The sequence below is a fragment of the Lepidochelys kempii genome, chromosome 7 (genome assembly GCF_965140265.1).
Source record: "Lepidochelys kempii isolate rLepKem1 chromosome 7, rLepKem1.hap2, whole genome shotgun sequence".
Lineage (NCBI taxonomy): Eukaryota > Metazoa > Chordata > Testudines > Cheloniidae > Lepidochelys > Lepidochelys kempii.
In genome coordinates, this window is record NC_133262.1 from 32,813,242 (window position 1) to 32,831,800 (window position 18,559).

The window sequence follows — 18,559 nt, forward strand, 5'->3', positions numbered from 1 at the left end:
CCACACATGGGTCCTTTGCAACCCATTTCTGGCTGGTGTGGACTCATTAATTAGATCCTCCAGAAGGAGGTTAACTACCGTCAAATATTTTATGCATAATACAGCCAAACTAGGAATAGAACCCAGAAGTCTTGACTCCCAGCCCCCCTCTCCCCCAACTCCCCTCCTGGAACTGGAACCCACAAGTCCTAACTCCCAGCCCTCCTGCTCCCCTGGTCTAATCCCTTAGACCACACTTCTCCCAGAGCTAGGAAAAGAACCCAGGAGTCTTGACTCCTACTTCTCTGCCTTCATACCACCTATCCTTAGGTATAGTGTAAGGTCTTTCCCCCATAACTGCGACACAATGTCTGTATAGCAAGCCCCATGGATATGCAGCCATTTCTGGAGTGCAGCTGGACATGGATGGGAAGAAAAGTTACAGCCAAAGATGCCATGGGAAACCCTTTCACTAAATGAAAGAGCACGGATGTCAAGGTGGGTCTGTTTTCCATGCCAAGCAAACATGGGCTTTCATTTTGAAGGTTTTATCTTGGAAAGCAGTGACTGTAAAGGATATAGGGGGTGGGGGGGTCATAGTGGACAAGCAGCTCGATATGAGCTGCCAGTGCAATACAGTGGCCCAAAGGGCTGTCTCATGGTGTGTTACTCACCAACAGACTGGCGCCTCCCCCAGGTCGCTCTGGGACTGAGCTCAAGGTAGACAGTCTGCACACTGCCACTCGATCTCTGCCGTCTGCCTGCAGCCCCTCTCGCCGCCTCAGGAACTGCAGCGTCCTCTTTATGGCTCAACCCTCTGGCCGTGGCACTGTCCATGTCCCCCTTCTGGGAGAGGTTTAGCTCCTCAGTAGTCCAGCCACTTCCCCAGTGGTGACTGCAGTAAAAACTGTACTCCTATTTCCACAATGGGGAGACCCAGGCCTGCCCACTATTCCAGATCTGAGCCGAGGGACCCTCTGATCCACAGTCACTGTGTTTGTTTGCACTTCCCCGGGGCTACAGCAATCGCCTCAGTCTCAGCAGCTCATCTGGAGCTCCTTCCCCTCTCCCTGGGGTCCTGCCTGCACTGCTCTGTCCAAGGTGCTACAACATTGCAGCCTACTCCAGATACAATGCAGCCTACTCCAGCTCCAGGCAGCTACTCACCCTGCTCTCCTCTGTCCATCCTGCAACTCTTCTTATATGAGTCTGCTGGGCCCTGATTGGCCACTCCTCACAGCCCCTCTCTTATTGTCTGCTTTTCGCTCAGCTGCCCTAGGGCTTTATTTACCCCTTACTGGCCAGTGTGAGGTGGATGCCCCACCACAGGCTGATCCAGTCCTGGGATGCTGTAACAGGGTGCACCCTGAGCACACCTGAACACTAGCTCTCAGATTGTCTCCAGGCAGGGAGCCCTGGGACACTGCTCTATCCCAGAGCAGCGATAATGTCTTCATCCTCTTGGGGCTTCCTGGCTACAGCTCTCCAGTTGGGCCACTAGAGTTCAGTTCTCCTTCTGGGGTGCCTCAATGTCCAGGCCATTTCCCCCCAGTGGCTAGCAGGGTGGGGGACCCAGGCCTGCCCACTACTCCAGCTCCCAGCCCAGGGACCCTGTAGATCACAGCTGTCTGCTGTGTCCCTTTAACTATGTCACACAGTTTCTCTAATTCCCCGAGTCACTTCCCTGCAGCATCTGCACCTTTACCTCAGGGCCCTGTCCTAATGGAGTCCCAGGAACCAGCTCAGGGTGCCTTCTTGCTCTCCCTAGGTTCTGGCAGTGCTGCCCTGTTCAGGGTTCTGCAACTCCATCAGCCCTCCAGACTCACCCCCTACAGCTCCAGCAAGGAACTGAATTCCCTCTGGCCCTGCAGTTCATCTTATAATAGACCCCTGAGCCCTGATTGGCTGTGTCTCACACAGTCACTCTAGGCAGCTTGGAGGACCCTCTCCATTGCCCTGTTTTGGGACAGGGTGTGGCAGGGCCACAAGGCCTCCAGCAGGGTGCTTCAGAGGGTCTGGTATATCCACTCACAAATGCATAAAGAGGGGAGTAGTGAGCAGGAGGAGGGAGGTTATTTGACCTCTGTATAGGACACTGGTGAGACTGGTACTGGAATAGTGCATCCAGTTCTGGGGTCCACATTTTAGGAAAGATGTTGGTTAAATTGGAGAGTGTGCAGAAAAGAGCCACTGAGAAGGGTGGAAAAAAGCCCTGACAGCAAGAGACTTAAGGAACTTGATCTGTTTAGTTTAATCACAAAGAAGATTAAGCAGTGAGTTGATCATGTATGTAAGCACCTTCCCACAGAGAAAATCCCAGGTCCTAAAGGGCTCTTTAACCTAGTGGAGAAAGGCAGACTAAGAACCAAAGGCTGGAAGTGAAAGCCAGACACATTCCAATACAGGACACATTTTTTTCAAAGGGAGGGTGATTAACAATTGGAACAACCTGCCAAGGACAGGGGTGGATTCTCCATCAGATCCAGACTGGCTGCCTTTCTGGAAAATGCTTTAGTCAAACAAATCAATGAGGGGCTCAAAGATACAGCTGTCCTGAACTCTGCTGATCACAGGCAGAGAAAGCAAAGCTACATGGCTGCTGGTCTGGTTTAACGCTCAACCCCCAGATGTTTTTAAATCACCTGGCACTTGCCAGAGTCAGGCCCCGCCCTGCACCAGTGCCCACTCCGTGAGTAACACTTTCAACCATCTCCGGCTGGCTTGGAGATGTTGCCCCAGCCTGGCCAACCATGACCTGGCCTCAGTTATTCAGCCCTGGTCATTGCTCAGCTCGACCACAGCACTGCGGTGACCTGGGTGTGAGGTCTTCAGCCCTTAGGAAACTCCAGCTGACGTGGGCAGCTGCGGCGTATCTCCTCAGCAGTGCCGGCTACTGTTAACACATCAGCCCTGTCCTCTGTGCTTTGCCCTGGCTTCCCATACAATGGTGAATCAAGGTCAAGGTCTGGGTCCTGCAGGCTCCATGACTTGCACCCAAGGTACCAAGAAGGCCGCCTGTAATTCCAGGATGGAGACCCCCACTCTGCTCCTCTGGCCCAGTGGCATTCCTTACACTAAGGGTAAAGCTCATCTGTGCGAGGCGACATCTTTCGGGGAGGGGGGTGTTGTAGAATGAGCTCCCTGAGGACCTAAGACCCATCCCAAACCTCACCGCCTTCTACTCCAAGTGCAAGGTGCCTCTCCTTGCCCTGCCTTCTCTAATACAAATAGAGAGCAACAGCTATATTAAAACACCCTACCAAAACAAGACATTCCACTGCTCGTGGTTCTCCCCCTGGGAGAGGAGGGAAGAAGAAACCCTATAGGACAGCTGTGGAGTCATGCTGCTCAGTGGCCCACTGGAAGGTGCCCAGATACCACTGTGATGAATCCACACAGAACAGAATGAGAGCAGCCCCAGTGCTGCTCTAACTACACACTCCACTTCCCATGCCCCACCCCCCACAGCTTCTCTCCACCCTGTGACAGCCAGAGCGGCTATGTGGGTTTTGCTAGAAGGCGTTGGTGTAGAGCTCAGCAAGGGGAAAAGACGCCATCAGAGCTCATTGAAAATTCACCCCCCCCATCCCCCAGGAAAGTTTAAATGATGACAAAAACAAAGTATTGTTTGTTTTGTCAAAAATGTCAGTGGAAAATTTGAGAGAAAGAAGGTGGGTGAGGTAATCTCTTTTATTGAGCCAACCTCTGTTGGTGAAAGAGACAATCTTCCAGCTTACACAGAGCTGAAAGCATGGCTCTTTCACAAACAGAAGTTGGTCCAATAAAAGAGATTACCTTACCCACCTTGTCTCTTTAATATTTTCGGACCAACATGGCTACAACACCACTGCGAACAATGGAAAAAAATGTCAAAAAAAACCCCAAATTTTCTATGAAACCCACCAAAACACACAAAATGTTCTGCCAAAAACCATAACATTAAACCTCCCAAATAGTTTTTGGCAGAAAAATGTACATATTTTGGCAAAAAAAAATTTAAAAAGTAAAATTTTTCAGCCAAGAGCTGCCTTAAACTGTAAAATTTCCTGAAATATACTGAAAATCACTTTTGTGGGTTGGGAAAAACACAATTTTTTCCCCATCAGAAAAAAAATCAAAGCAAGTTTTCTGGGGGAAAATCAAAACGAAAACAAAACCTTGAACAAATTTCAGCTAAAAGCCACTGAAAACTGGAGAGAAAAAAATTTGTGAAAATCCACAAAAATTTAGTTTTTATTCCAAAATAACAGTAATAAAAAAAATCACCCACTGATTCCTGCCTCAGGCCCATAACCTGCAATGGAGCAAGTGTGTGCATTTTAAACAGAGACTCTGGATCTTGATTTACAGACACCAAGCAATAGTGAATCCACCCCATCCCTAGGTCAAATGTTCCAATGGTTAACTGTTAAAAATTTGGGACTGAATTTCTTTCACTTCTGCCCCCAGCCAGCAGATCTCCTGCCTTTGTCTGCTACATTACAGAGCTCTCTGCTCTGAGTGCCGCTCCTCCATGTAAGGTTTCAGAGTAGCAGCCTGTTAGTCTGTATTCGCAAAAAGAACAGGAGTACTTGTGGCACCTTAGAGACTAACCAATTTATTTGAGCATGAAGTGAGCTGTAGCTCACGAAAGCTCATGCTCAAATAAATTGGTTAGTCTCTAAGGTGCCACTAGTACTCCTTTTCTTTTTCCCCCATGTAAGTACAGTGCTATAGTCCACAACCTCTTCCCAGTTCTCTTTGTGAGGCTAAATAAAGTCTTTCAGTGGGATGCCACTCCCAGCCTAGAGGAGATGTAATACTTTATACAAAAAAAAGAGTCCTTTTGCTGGTATAGCTTATACCATTTCCCTGAGCAAAATAAGCTATAGACTTTTATGCCAGTATAAAAATGTCACAAAAATATCCCCCACTTCATCCAGCATCATTACACCAGGAGAAATTTGTAGTGCAACCTGGCCGACAATGAAAAGTGATATTGACATAACCATGCCCGACTGACAGAGATGCCGACCAAATCCCCAGTGCAGATGCTACTATGCCAATGGAAGAGGGCTTCCATCAACGTTGCTAATTTCCTTTGGGGACGCAGTGTTCCCGTACTGGCAGGAAAACCGCCTTCTGTTGGCATAGGCTGTGTCTACACACCAGGGCTAGGCTGACATGGTTTCTGCAGTGTAGATACAGACATGGAGATACTGAGGGTCTGTCCCCCATCTGTATTTATTCAGAGGGATGTAAAGCCAATACAGAGTCTGAGATATGCTAAGATAGACAGGAAACAACAGGTTGCTTATGACATGAAAACAATGCTCCAGTCTTTACTACAGCACCCTGCTGCTCCTCTCTAGAGAGCACCTGGGATGCCTGTGCAGCCAGGACTGGGTTAGCAGCCAGCTGGTTTAGAAGCATTTTAAAGGCAGTTTTTAGTGGTCTTCCTCTTTCACAGTCTTTGCTGGTTGATTAACCTATATGGCCCCCATTGCACCCTAGGGGGAACTCCCAGGTTGGAGCAGGGGAATGGGGGTGGCTGGCCGCCAGGACTCCTGGGTTCTGTTCCAAGCTCCAGTGCATGGGAGGGAGGTCCAGTGGGCTGGCGCAGGGGGCCTGGGAGTCGGGAAGAGAAGCCAGGAGTCCTGATTCTGCCAGACAACACACTGCCGTTCCACGACTGGAGGATAAATATGCACCCAAAAATACATGGCTCTCAACAATCAAAAGTCTCTCCAGCAGGTCTCCTTCCAGTAAAACCATGCGCAGGCCTGGGCCATTCGCCAGCCGCCTCTGCCCAGGCCCCCTTACGGGATAACAAACCATCTGACACAAAACTCCTGCTCTTGTTGGTTGTAGGATTTTCACACCCAAGGTCCTGCCAGCCGGGGAAATTCACCCCCCTTCCCTACGGGGAGCAGAACCACCCACCCCTCAGCCGCGCCAGCGGCTAAGGGAAAGCCCGCTAGGCTCCCGCTGCAGCCCCCAGACTTTCCGCCCTTGCAAGGGGCGAGGCAATGACCCATAATCCCCCTCTTTGCTTCCCCATTTACATTCCTTTCCGGACCCAGGCAAGGGGCGAGCTCCAGGGTAGGAGCGTGCAAACCCGGCTCGCCGAACCCTGGGCGGCCGAGCCGGACCAGCCGCCGGGCGGGTTTCCCGAGCGCCTGAAGCGCCGCGATCCGGCTGCCGGGTTTTACCCCGAGCTTTTGCCGCCGCCGCCGCCGCCTGAAAACTACAGATTCGGGGGGGGGTCGAGGATCCGGGAGCGCCCCAGGCCGGGAATGGCCCCGATGGACGGCCCCTGACGAGCCGGGGGACCAGTCTCCCGCCTAGGTACGTACAGAGCGAAGGCCGCTTGCCCGGGGATTTCCCCCCCGGAGCTGGGGCGGTGCGCGAGGCCTGCCGATCTGCGGTCCTGTCCTCACCCCCACACAGCCCTGCCCGGCAGCTTATGCCAGATTTAGCCACCCCCCCCCGCGCCCCCTGCGGGTTCGCCCCCCCCCCGGGGGCATCGTGCTACGGGGTGTGTGTGGGGGGGGGCGGCGTTGACATGAAGCCTGTCTGCGGGGCATCTTTCCCCCACACTTCGGATTCCTAATAGCTGGAAGGGACACGAAGCCAACCTCTAGCTACTGGGGTCAGGAGCAAAATCTTAACCCTCCCCCTCTAGGGCAAGTCATCCCGCAGCTGCAGGGGTCCCGGTACTTTCCTGTGAAGCGGCGGGTGCTGGTGGCTGTTCCGTTCAGCCCATGGGTTTTATCTAGCAGGGCGGCTCCTATTATTAAAAACCATCTACAGGTGAGGAATGCCGAGCCTGGTTTCCCCCTTACATGGCAGTTGCCCCAAGGAGACAATGTTTGGGCTGTGCCCACTGTAGGAGAAAGGGGACATTACAATAAAATGTCACTAACAGCAGCACAAGTTTTCTATTAGGACACTCAGCTGAAATCAGGGCCCCATTGTGCAGGGCACTGGCCCCTTCTTTCCTCCCCGGCTGAGATCAGGGCCCCTCTTGTGTCAAGCACTACACAGACCCCCAGCTGAGAATGGGACCCCATGGTTCTGCACCAGTCTCCGCTCAACCGAGATCAGAGACATCTGTTGTGCCAGGAGCTGCATGAAATAAGACAATCCCTGCCCCTAAAAGTGTACGATCCATCATCATTTGGACAAGCTGAATTTTTAAGCAACCTAAATTTGGGGGCAGTTTTGAGCTGGGTGGCTCCCTTCAAATTAGGCATTTAACTAGCTGAGACTGTCTCCCCAGAAATCTCTCCCATATTTATTAAAATTACATTTAGGTGGTTATGGCTGAGTGAACTGAATATGGTTCTGGGAGCCAAGACTCCAGGGCTCTAGTCCCAGCTCTGGGAGGGGAATGGAACCTAGTGAGATGGGGGGCAGGAGCTGGGAGTCAGGACACTTGGGTTCTATCCCCAGCGTTATTAAGTTTCCCTTGGATTCTATCTCCCTGTCTTACCAATGGCTGATCAGGGTTTTCTGGGGGGGTTGGGTGGGAGGGTCTCCTGTTTCTCCTATAGATATTCCAGCCCCCAGTGCCTGGCACATCCCTTCACCTCCCACTCCAGGGCCATCATGGAGCTGAACGGGAAGAAGAAACTTCATGCTCTTTCCTTGGCAGAGAAGATCCAGGTGCTGGAGATGCTGGACGAATCCAAGATGTCCCAGTCAGAGGTGGCCCGTCGCTTCCAAGTCTCCCAGCCCCAGATCTCCCGCATCTGCAAGAACAAGGAGAAGCTGTTGGCTGACTGGTGCAGCGGGACAGCCAACCGGGAGCGGAAGCGCAAGCGGGAGTCCAAATACAGCAGCATCGATGAGGCCCTGCTGTGCTGGTTCCACATCGCCCGCACCAAGATGTGGGATGTCACGGGGCCCATGCTGCTCCAGAAAGCCAAGGAGCTTGCGGACATCATGGGCCAGGAGTTTGTGCCTAGCATCGGCTGGCTGGTGCGGTGGAAGCGCCGTAACAACATCTGCTTTGGCCAGCGACACCCGGCACGAGCTGTCCACGCCCCGGAGCCCCTGTGCAACAAGGGGCCGGCGCCGGCTTCCCTCAGCCTGCCCCAGCTGCTGAAGGATTTTGCCCCGGAGAACGTTTTTGGCTGCGGGGAGGTGGTGCTCCTGTATAAGGCCATGCCTGGCAGGGAGCGGGAGGGCAGGGAGTGGCTGTGCGTGGCGCTGTGCGTGAACGGGAGCGGCACGGAGAAGCGGAAGCCCGTGGTGGTCGGCAGGCGGCTGGCTCCGCGATGTTTCTTTGGGGTCAACACGGAAACTTTGCCGGTGCTTTACCGCAGCAGCACCGACGGGCAGCTGACACCGGAGCTCTTCTCCGAGTGGCTGACAGACTTTGACCGGGAGATGGGCCGGCAGCACCGCAGTGTGGCGTTGGTGCTGGACTCCGAGCGGCGCTGCCCCGAGCCGGAGCCTGCCAACATCCGCCTGGTCTTCCTGCCCCCGCAGCCTCGCCACAACGACGGCCCCTCACCCTGCCCGCTCCACCCTGACATCGTCCGGGATTTCAAGTCCCGCTACAAGCGCAGGCTTCTGGGCAAAGTGTCCTCCATCGGCAACGAGACCGACAGCTCCCCCGCCTCCATCGCCGCCTCCATCACCGTGCTGGACGCTCTTCACATGGTGGCGGCCGCTTGGGACAAAGTCCAGCCCTCCCTGGTGGAACGGTGCTTCGGGGAGGCTGGCTGCTCCACGGGGAAGGGGTCCCTGGGACCCTCCAGCCATGACCCCCCCAGGGGGATGAGCCCGGAAGAATTCCGGCGCTTCGTTGACATGGAGACAGAGCTGGCCTGTTCCCCAGCCCTGCCCCCAGCCAGGGCCTACAAGGAGGAGGAAGAGGAGGAGCGGGAGGGGGAGGACCTTTTTGGCAGCCTGCCCACCAAGGCCGATGCCCTGAAGGCCCTGGGGACCCTGCGGCGCTGGTTCGAGTGCAACGGCTCGGCCGAGGGGGTCTTCCGGCAGTTCTACAGCTGCGAGGAGGAGGTGGAGCGGCTGTGCTGCCAGTGAGCGCCCAACTCCCCACACTGCCTCCAGCGGCCTCCCAACACTGGAGCATGGAGGGGCTGGTGACCCTGTACCGCACCGACTCAGTGCTTGGAGAGGGGGATTCCAGCCCAATCGTGCAGTGCCTGAGCGCTAGGGGGCTGGAGTCATCCCCCACTGGGGGGCACGAGGGACTGGATTCATGTCCACATTCTCTGCCATGGCCTCTGAGAGCTGGTTCTGGGGGAGAGGAATTGGAGAGCGGCCCTTTTCTTTCTTCTGGGCGCACCTTTATGGGCATATAAAGATCTGAAAGAGCCCACATTACTAGTTACTGCTGTTACCACCACCCTCAGCAGGATCCTCAGCCAAATATTTTCCACTGGCAATTCTGGGTTGCCCCCATTTCAAGGGTGTCCTGCTAGTCACCACCCCAAAAGGGGCCAGGCCTCTTTAGAACTCAGGCTTGAGTCAGGTTTGTGTCGTCTTAATGGAATCACAATTACCGCAACACTCCCCCACTCCCGACTCAGGCTTGGAAACTTTTGCCCACAGAACTGCACTTCTGCATGAAATAAATCCAAGGAAGAAAGAAAGGGGGAAGTTGAATTTTGACAGTTTTTCTCCCAGTTGTTTGAGCTCTAGGCATTCAACAAAAACAAAGCCGACCCCCCGAAAGCTATAGCAACACCAGCCCGATTGGGGAGAACAGCCCCTGCATTAAATGGATTTCCTTTCTAGGCACCTTATTATCCTTCAGCTTCCCAGGGATCCAAGGAAAGGGAGGAAGAGAAGTGATGTTCTAATATGAGGTACTACACCACCCCAGAGCCAGCAGCCTCTGATCTTTGGATGGGAAGATTTAACTTCCACGGCTGCAGAGGTGAACAGAAGTGGGGGTCAGGAGGTAGGGCACTGGTCTGGAAGTCAGGACTCCTGGGTCCTATTCCTAGCTCTGGGAGGGGAGTGGTGTCTAGTGGTCAGAGCAGAGGAGGCTGGGACTCAGGATTCCCTGGGTTCTATCCCCAGCTCTGAGTGGGGTGGGGTGTCTACACTGCAGTGTAAGCCCAGAGTTTGAACTCAGGCCTAAGCCCCCTGCCATCTACACACAAATGCACTAACCCAGGGCCAGAGGACCCCACAGGAGTAGAGGGTCCAAGCCTGAGTTAAGCTGGGACCCAGGGTTCAAGCCCTGTTGCTTTGCAGGGTAGAGTCCCATTGGACTCAAGCCCTGGGAGTCTGCCACGGTCTCCCACAATTCCATGGGTCAACTTTCTTTGTCCTCTGGACAGGCAAGGTTTCCCACCCTGCACCACAACCAAAGGGCTAGAGCAGCCACATTTTGGGAGGGTGCAAAGAAGTGTGGGACACAGTAGTTGGACTCGGGCCTGCATCATGCAGCAGCCCTAGGGTGGGACCCAGGGTTCAACAATTCCTAATCTGGGGTTACAAAGGAGTGTAGACACTCAAGCCCTAGGTTAGCAAACCCAGGATCTATGACCTACAGTTCCACTAACCCTGGATTGACATTTCAGTGTAGACAGGCCCTGGGAGTCCTGACTTCTTCTGGGCTCTATTCCCGGCTCTGCCCCTGACCTGGAGCAAGTCCCAAATCCTCTGTGCCTCAGTTTCCTCTCCCACCCTTCGTCTATTTAGATTAAGCTCTTTGGAGGCAGGAACCATCTCTCACCAGGTGTAGAGGGCCCAGCATAATGGGGGTTTTAAGTGCTACCGTAATGCTCCTAATAAACGAGAAAATACCTTTAAAAAGCAAGATAACCAAACCAGACTTACAGGCCATAAAGAGGAGTAGATGCCTCATTTTATTAATTCCCCCTCCCCCACCTTCTTTTCAAGTCACCTTTAAAGAAACACACACTGTAAAATGGTACAATATTTCCTATGGAAATGGTACTGCCACAGGGAGCTGGACCCACAGACAGAATTCCTGGCTTGCCGCACGGACAATGGCCGATGGTCCTATTTTTCCAATGGAAACTTAACTCACTGTCGGGAGAGTTAAACATGCCCAGTTTGTTCCGCTGCAGAAAGACGACAGCCCCAGGATTGGGGAGGTGTTTTTGCTTTGTCCTCGGTTACCTGGAAATACCAGGATAGCTTTATGGGAAAGCAGTGGGAGTCAGGACTCCTGGGTTCTATCCCCAGGTCTGGGCAGGGAGCTGAATCTACTGAGTTAGAGCAGGGCGGGCTAGGTGTCAGGACTCCTGGGTTCTGTTTCTGGCCCTGTCACTGACTGGAGCAGTTCAATTTGCCATTCTGTGCCTCTTTTTCCTCTCCTTCCCTCCGTCTATTCAGGCTCTCAGCTCTTGCAGGGACTGTGTCACCCTGCATCTGTGCAGCACCTGGCCCAAGGGGGCGGGGGAGGCTCCCCAGTCTTAGACAGAAATGCCAGGCACTCTCAGACCATAAATAATTTACTCACATACCTGAGTAGTTTGCAAGATCAGGGTCCTTCTACAGGAACAACACCACCACCACCTTGTTAATAGACTGCAAGGGCCACGGAATATCATCTCATGTGCCCTCCTGCGCTGGGAAAAGTGCGAGATTGCAAACTTCAATCCAGTTCAATGACCAACGTTTCAGGCTCTCCCCTGAAATGAGGGTATCTGTGCTGTTGGCTCTGAGCTGCAGTCAGTTCCAGCAAAAAGACCACCCTTTGCAGAGGAAGCCGTTAGTAGGTCTGGGGCCGTGGTTCCAGAGCCATAGGTGCTGGAACTAGGGGGGTGCTCATGCACCCCCTGGCTTGAACTGGTTTCCATTATATACAGGATCTGCAGTTTGGTTTAATGGCTCAGCACCCCCACTATACAGATTGTTCCAGCACCCATGTTCAGAGAACCCCGTTTACTTCAGGGGTTCACCCCACTAAGAGCTGACTGCAGGGCCAGGGTCTCCCTGAATTCACATACAACTCCTTCAATACCTAAGATACACTAGGTTTGGACTCGTCCTCTCCAAAATTTCCACCATGGTTGTCACTGCAGGAAAGCAAACACCGTAAACCAAATGGGGGAGTTTGCCTTGCAAAATTTTGACGGAAATGAATAAAAATCATTTTGATTTTTTCAGCAAAGGTTGAAAGACTTCTGCCAAAACCCAAACTTTGTCCCAAAAAACCATGTTGATACTGCTGCCGCCGTGTTTCATGGGAGTTGTGTTTCAGTTACCTCATGCTCCCATTCTCCTTTATAGGCCAGGCTCCCTAGTCAGACTACATCTCCCATGATGCACCGCTGTCCTCCCTCTTGGAAGGGTGCTTCACTGGAAACGTAGTCTGTCTGGAAAAGACCAGCCCATAGAGGAAAAACAAGGACAGGGGGCATCCGAACTAAAACTCCCATGAAGCATTGCAGCAGCATCTCCACATTGAAATATTTGATTTTTGACAAAAAAAACAAACAAACCACACACACCACACCAAACCAATACAAAAAATGCGCAGACATTTCCCAGGGGAAGCAGGTGCTTTCTGCAAAATATTTTCTTTAAATCAAAACCCCAACTTTCCATGGATAGCCTGGGTTTCCTGCAGTCACAGTCTCCAAGTACCTGTGTGGGGAAGAGAAATTTGATAATAGAGGGCTCTTCAGTCTATCCAGCAAAGGCCTAACATGACCCAGCAGCTGGACGTTGAAGCCAGACAAATAAGTTCCAAGGAACAATTGATGAAGGGCTGTGGTGGATTCTCCAACACTGGCACTTTTTAAATCAAGACTGGATGTTGGTCTGACAGATCTGCTCCAGTTCGAATAGGAATTAATCGAGTAGTGACCTGTGCTATACAGGAGGTCAGACCAGATGATCACAATGGGCCCCTCTAGTCTCAGAAATCTGGGAATCTTGTGAAGGCTAGGACTATAACTGTGAAGGCTAGGAATATAACAGGGTTTAAAAGAGAACTGGATAAATTCATGGAGGTTAAGTCCATTAATAGCTATTAGCCAGGATGGGTAAAGAATGGTGTTCCTAGCCTCTGTTTGTCAGAGGGTGGAGATGGATGGCAGAAGAGAGATCACTAGATCTGTTAGGTTCACTCCTTCTGGGGCACCTGGCATTGGCCACTGTCGGTAGACAGGATACTGGGCTGGATGGACCTTTGGTCTGACCCAGTAGGGCAGTTCTTATGTTCTTACTTGCCATCAGTACCACATGGGTATGTGATCCCACCATTCCAATTCGCTTGGCGCTTCGCAGCTACACAATTCCCAGGGATACAGCCAATGTTTTGGATTGGCTCAAATGGCTGGAAAGTAGTCTCACCGCCCCTAGGAGTTCCAAAATCATGAGCCAGCTGAAAAATCATCATGCTATTGCCTTAAACAAATTGTTTTTTTGGTTGAAACACACACTTGTCACCCCTGAATCTACTGTCTGGGTTTTCAGTTGTTTCCAAGCTTCTCCCTACACCCACAGCGCTGGAAATATTAAAATTGCCACACACACACACAGCATTGGTTTCACTTAAACGGGTTTTTGGTTTCCAGCTGGTTTAGCCGGCACCTGTAAATTTACTGACGCAAGCCAAGCTTCAAACTGGGTGTAGAACTGCAATACAAGCGTGTCCCCACACTGAGTTGCGTTAGTTTAATCAAGCCCATGTCTATACAGAAGAGTTGTGGCTTAGTGGATAGAGTACTGGACAAGGATCTGGATTCTATTCCTGTCTCTGCCACTGGCCTGCTGGGTGACCTTGGGCAAGTCACTTTAGAGCTCCAGGCCTCAATTTCCCCATCTGTAAAATGTAGCCAGTGATACCAACTCCTTTGTAAAGTGCTTTGAGTTAGTTTCATAGGGAGTCTAAAGCCAGCTGGGACCATTAGATCATCTAGTCTGACCTCCTCTAGAAATGCAGGCCATTCAATTCCATCCAAATACCCCTGTATGGAGTCCAATGACTTTAGTCTCCTGAGGACTGTGTTTTAACTCCACTGTTGAGTCCCAGGCAGAGAGCAGGAGAGACGGAGGGTCCCCAAGGCCTCTGTGAGGCAGGGATTGATGAGGTGAGACATGCCTGGATGATCCCAGCAGGCGGCCCACGCCTGGTGCTGCAGCAGATCTAATGACAAGTGCTGTGTGAGAGTTAGGTATGTTTATCCTGCTACAGCTATTCCTGTATGGGAAGGGGATAAATACACTGGGGTAAGTCACCATTATACCTTTAACTGCCTCCACACTAGGGCTTGTACAGGTATGAATAGAGCAGTTAAAACAAGCCAAACAAACAAACAATCACATCTGTAACTGACATAGTTTTACCAGGGACAAAATCTGAGCATACACTGGTCTTACATGAAAGTCTCTCATAATACCAGGACTCCAGGAGCAGGGGCTTTAACAAGGTAGCAGCAAATATCATGAAACCAGGGCAATGCTGGGAAAGGTGGGTTTTTTTAGAATCTCGCTGTGGTTTTCTTGTAAGGTGAATCAAATGAAGGGGAAAAAACCGAACAGGTGGACAAAAGAGCAAGCATGTTAGATGTAGCTTACACTCACCAGGCACCAAGGGTTTTAATGCTGCTTGGATTTGGAGGGGGGCCTAGAAGACAGGATCTATTCCAAGCCCAGATCAATTTAACATTGTCCTGAAGCCCCATGACCAGCACGGTCATCAAATGGAACCTGGATATTGGTACACAAGGCTGGGATATTCAGGGATGTCGGAGAGTTAGGGATTAGAAAGCCTTTCCCCCCATGGGGTGCTGGTTCCCATCCAGCCCCAAGGTGCAGGACTGGCTTGCTCAGAGAGATGGGATGTGGGGCCTTTCCCCTGGAAGGGCACCAGCTCCCATCTGGCTCCAAGGTGGAGGGACTGAGTGATATGGGATGGAAGGGTGAATGGGATATGGCTCTTTCCCCTCTAGGGGGTGCTGGTTTCAAGTGGGCCAGAGAACAGGATTCCATTTAGGCGCAGAATGTCCTGAATATCCCCTGAAAATCCCAGCCTCTTGAATTCGGAGCCAGCAGTGAGAAACAACAGCTACAGTTAACAAAAAAACCCGGTAACAAATAACATGAAGGTTTTTTCGGGGGTGGGGGAAGGCATCCTTTTCCTCCCCCCTCTGTGTCATCTCCCATGTTTTCTTTCTCAGAGAATCTACGTGAATGCAAATAAAAATACCATCAATAAGTTCTATCGAAATGCCATTCTCTCAGTCCATGGTGGGGCCACCTCTGGACATCAAGTGCAGAATTGGGCCCTAGGAATAGTGACCATCGGTTGGTTACAAGCAGGGATACAGGCCATGATCCCCTTCCCCCACCATGCCCAAAGGGAAATCCTCATTGCCCTTTGGCAATACTGGATCTAGGACACATGGTTGAGCAGTTCTGCTTCTATCCAGCAGGGGGTGCTGGGGCGCATGCACATTCCCCACCGTATGTGCCCTCTTACTGCATTATTGCCCTCAGTGCTGCCACTCACTTCCCCGGCCTTTCAAGCCACAGCCTTCCCTTCGCACGGATGGTAGTTGAGGAGTCTCGGAACTTGGATCGCGTGGAAGATGAAATGTGGGGGATGGGGCAACAAAGGCTGCAGGGTGGAGAATAAATAGGGAACATATTCTAGTGCTGTTCTATATGTCAATGGTGCAGCCACATCTGCAATACTAGCTAGCAAAGGAAGGAGGACCCAGTGATTAGAGCAACTTGGGAGACCCAGGTTCAATTCTCTGCTCTGCCACAGATTTTCTGTCTGGCCTTGGGCAAGTCCCTTACTCTCTATGTGCCTCACTTTCCCCATCTATACAATGAGGATAATAGCACTGCCCTGCCTCACTGGGACATGGAGAGGAAAAATGCATTAAGGCCAGTGAGATGCTCAGTGACTAGGGTAATGGGGTGCAGACAGGTACCTGAGCTAGGTTCTGTGTGCACTGCTGGTCACCCCATCTCCAAAACGGTATTGCAGAATGAGTGGTGTGTGTGTGTGTGTGTGTGTGTGTGTCAGAGGCCTGGAAACACTCTCTGAAAAGACTTGGAAGGGTTTCAATAAGACAAATGAGAGGGGACATGATCAAAGTCTCTAAAATACTGACTGGTCTAGAGAAGGGAGATCAGAGCTTCTGTTCTCCTTGTCTCGTACCATGAGAACAAGGGGCCGTTCGATGAAATTAAAAGGGGGGAAATTCACAGTCAAAGGAAACACTCACACAACAAGGCATTAACCTGTGGAACTCTCTGCTACAGGAAGTCACAGGGGCCAAGAGCTTAGCAAGATTCCAGAAAGGGAGTAGAGATTGACATGGAGACCAGGAATAATTTCACAGATGAGAAATGAGTGTCTGATCACAACTTGTTCTGTAGGGGGCGCTCTCCTCTCACAGTTAGTGCTGATCTCAACACCCACATGTGGCACTAGGGGACGCTGTGCTGCAGCATGAGAGGCAGAGTTGGGGGGTGTTCTCTCCTTGCTGCCTGTGCTGACCCCAATTCCCCAGTACAGCACTGGGGCATAATTTCTCCGCTGTGAAGACAGGCTCTGCCCACCTCTTGTTAATGATACCAGGGCAGCAAGATACAGAGATTCACACACTATCCTGGCCAAATTCCAGCTCAGATTATTCTGTTTGGTCTCTCTCAATCCCCCTGCATATTTCAGCTGGACACAAGAGCATCCTTAATTCTCCATTCTAAAGGTGTGTGTCAAGTGCAGCTGTTAGAAAGCAGCTGAACTCCACCCCAGAGGCAGCTGCATCTCAGTGCAAAGCAAGGGCTAGCTGTATAAACAGCCCCCCACATTGCACCCCAGAGGTGTCTGCGTCTCAGCGCCAGGCAAGGCTTTTCTATAAACCACTTTGGACTCCTTTAGCAAAGAAAAGCGCTGTGGAAATATCCACTCCCACCATTGCTATTAATTACTAACAACCCAGCTCACTCAGGTAATCAGCTCCCTAGAGAACATAACCCTAATAACCGAATATTATTTTATCACTTGAGTTAATAACCTCAAATAAAGTTATTGACGCTAATGGCGGTGTCAATTCCAGCACGTTGTTCAGCTCTGGCAGGGCACACACACACTTAATGGTGAATTCATTAAGACAAGACCAATTTGGCTGTGAATAACGAGGGAAATCGGGTGACTGCAGAGTTTTTTTAAAAAGCCTCAATCTGCCTTAACACACAGAAAAATAATCTTAAATGGGCAATCCCGCCCCTTCTCTGCCCTAACCACTTGACTTCACTCCCCTCCCAGTGCCAGGACCAGAACCCTGGAGTCCTGACTCCCTCCATCAAAATTCATCCCCCTCCCCCAAATGCTTAGGGAGGGAAATGTCAGAACTCCTGGCTTCTCTGTCCCATATATCCCAGGACTGTCATTTGTGAGGTGGGGGAGGGGAAAGAGGGGATGTGTTCATCTCATCCCCTTTCTATGCCTCAGTTTCCCCAGCTGTAAAATGTGACCTTTGGGGCACTGAGCTCAATGAACGTTTGCAAGGACCTTTGAGGCCCTGGGAAGAAGGAAAAAGGAGTTTGAGGCGCAAGTGATGTTCTCATCCATCCTCCCCGTGGAAGGAAAAGGCCCAGGTAGAGACCGTCGAATCGTGGAAGTCAACGAATGGCTATGCAGGTGGTGTCGGAGAGAAGGCTTTGGATTCTTTGACCATGGAATGGTGTTCCAAGAAGGAGGAGTGCTAGGCAGCGACGGGCTCCACCTAACCAAGAGAGAAAAGAGCATCTTCGCAAGCAGGCTGGCTAACCTAGTGAGGAGGGATTTAAACTAGGTTCACTGGGGGAAGGAGACCAAAGTCCTGAGGTAAGTGGGGACGTGGGATACCGGGAGGAAGTGTGAGTGGAGGGCATGAGAGGGGAGGGCTCCTGCCTCATACTGAGAAAGAGGGGCGATCAGCAGGTTATCTCAAGTGCCTATACACAACTGCACGAAGCCTGGGAAACAAGCAGGGAGAACTGGAAGTCCTGGCACAGTCAAGGAATTATGATGTGATTGGAACAACAGAGACTTGGTGGGATAACTCACATGACTGGAGTACTGTCATGGATGGATATAAACTGTTCAGGAAGGACAGGCAGGGCAGAAAAAGGTGGGGGAGTTGCACTGTATGTAAGAGAGCAGTATGACTGCTCAGAGCTCAAGTATGAAACTGCAGAAAAACCTGAGTGTCTCTGGATTAAGTTTAGAAGCGTGAGCAACAAGAGTGATGTCCTGGTGGGAGTCTGCTATAGACCACCAGACCAGGGGGATGAGGTGGACGAGGCTTTCTTCTGGCAACTAATGGAAGTTACTAGATCGCAGGCCCTGGTTCTCATAGGAGACTTCAATCACCCTGATATCCCCTGGGAGAGCAATACAGCGGTGCACAGACAATCCAGGAAGTTTTTGGAAAATGTAGGGGACAATTTCCTGGTGCAAGTGCTGGAGGAACCAACTAGGGGCAGAGCTCTTCTTGACCTGCTGCTCACAAACTGGGAAGAATTAGTAGGGGAAGAAAAAGTGGATGGGAACCTAGGAGGCAGTGACCATGAGATGGTCAAGTTCAGGATCCTGACACAAGGAAGAAAGGAAAGCAGCAGAATACGGACCCTGGAC

At 51.5% G+C, this 18,559-nt stretch overlaps 1 protein-coding gene across 2 annotated transcripts; it reads left to right on the top strand.

The window, feature by feature from the left end:
• The first annotated feature begins 5,485 nt into the window (after nt 1-5,485).
• On the top strand, nt 5,486-15,139 carry TIGD3 (tigger transposable element derived 3). Of its 2 annotated transcripts, none has more exons than XM_073351954.1 (2): nt 5,486-6,306; nt 7,563-15,139. In XM_073351954.1, the coding sequence occupies exon 2, from the start codon at nt 7,570-7,572 to the stop codon at nt 9,010-9,012; it is 1,443 nt and encodes a 480-aa protein (XP_073208055.1). In that variant the 5' UTR covers nt 5,486-6,306; nt 7,563-7,569; the 3' UTR covers nt 9,013-15,139. The 2 variants fall into 2 exon arrangements, with proteins under 2 accessions (XP_073208055.1, XP_073208054.1); XM_073351953.1 differs by having other exon boundaries at nt 5,488-6,306; nt 7,515-15,139.
• Nucleotides 15,140-18,559: the final 3,420 nt, after the last annotated feature.

Bases quoted from the DNA above. Each gene is read 5' to 3' on its own strand.
- TIGD3 (XM_073351954.1), top strand. From the start codon at position 7,570: ATGGAGCTGAACGGGAAGAAGAAACTTCATGCTCTTTCCTTGGCAGAG.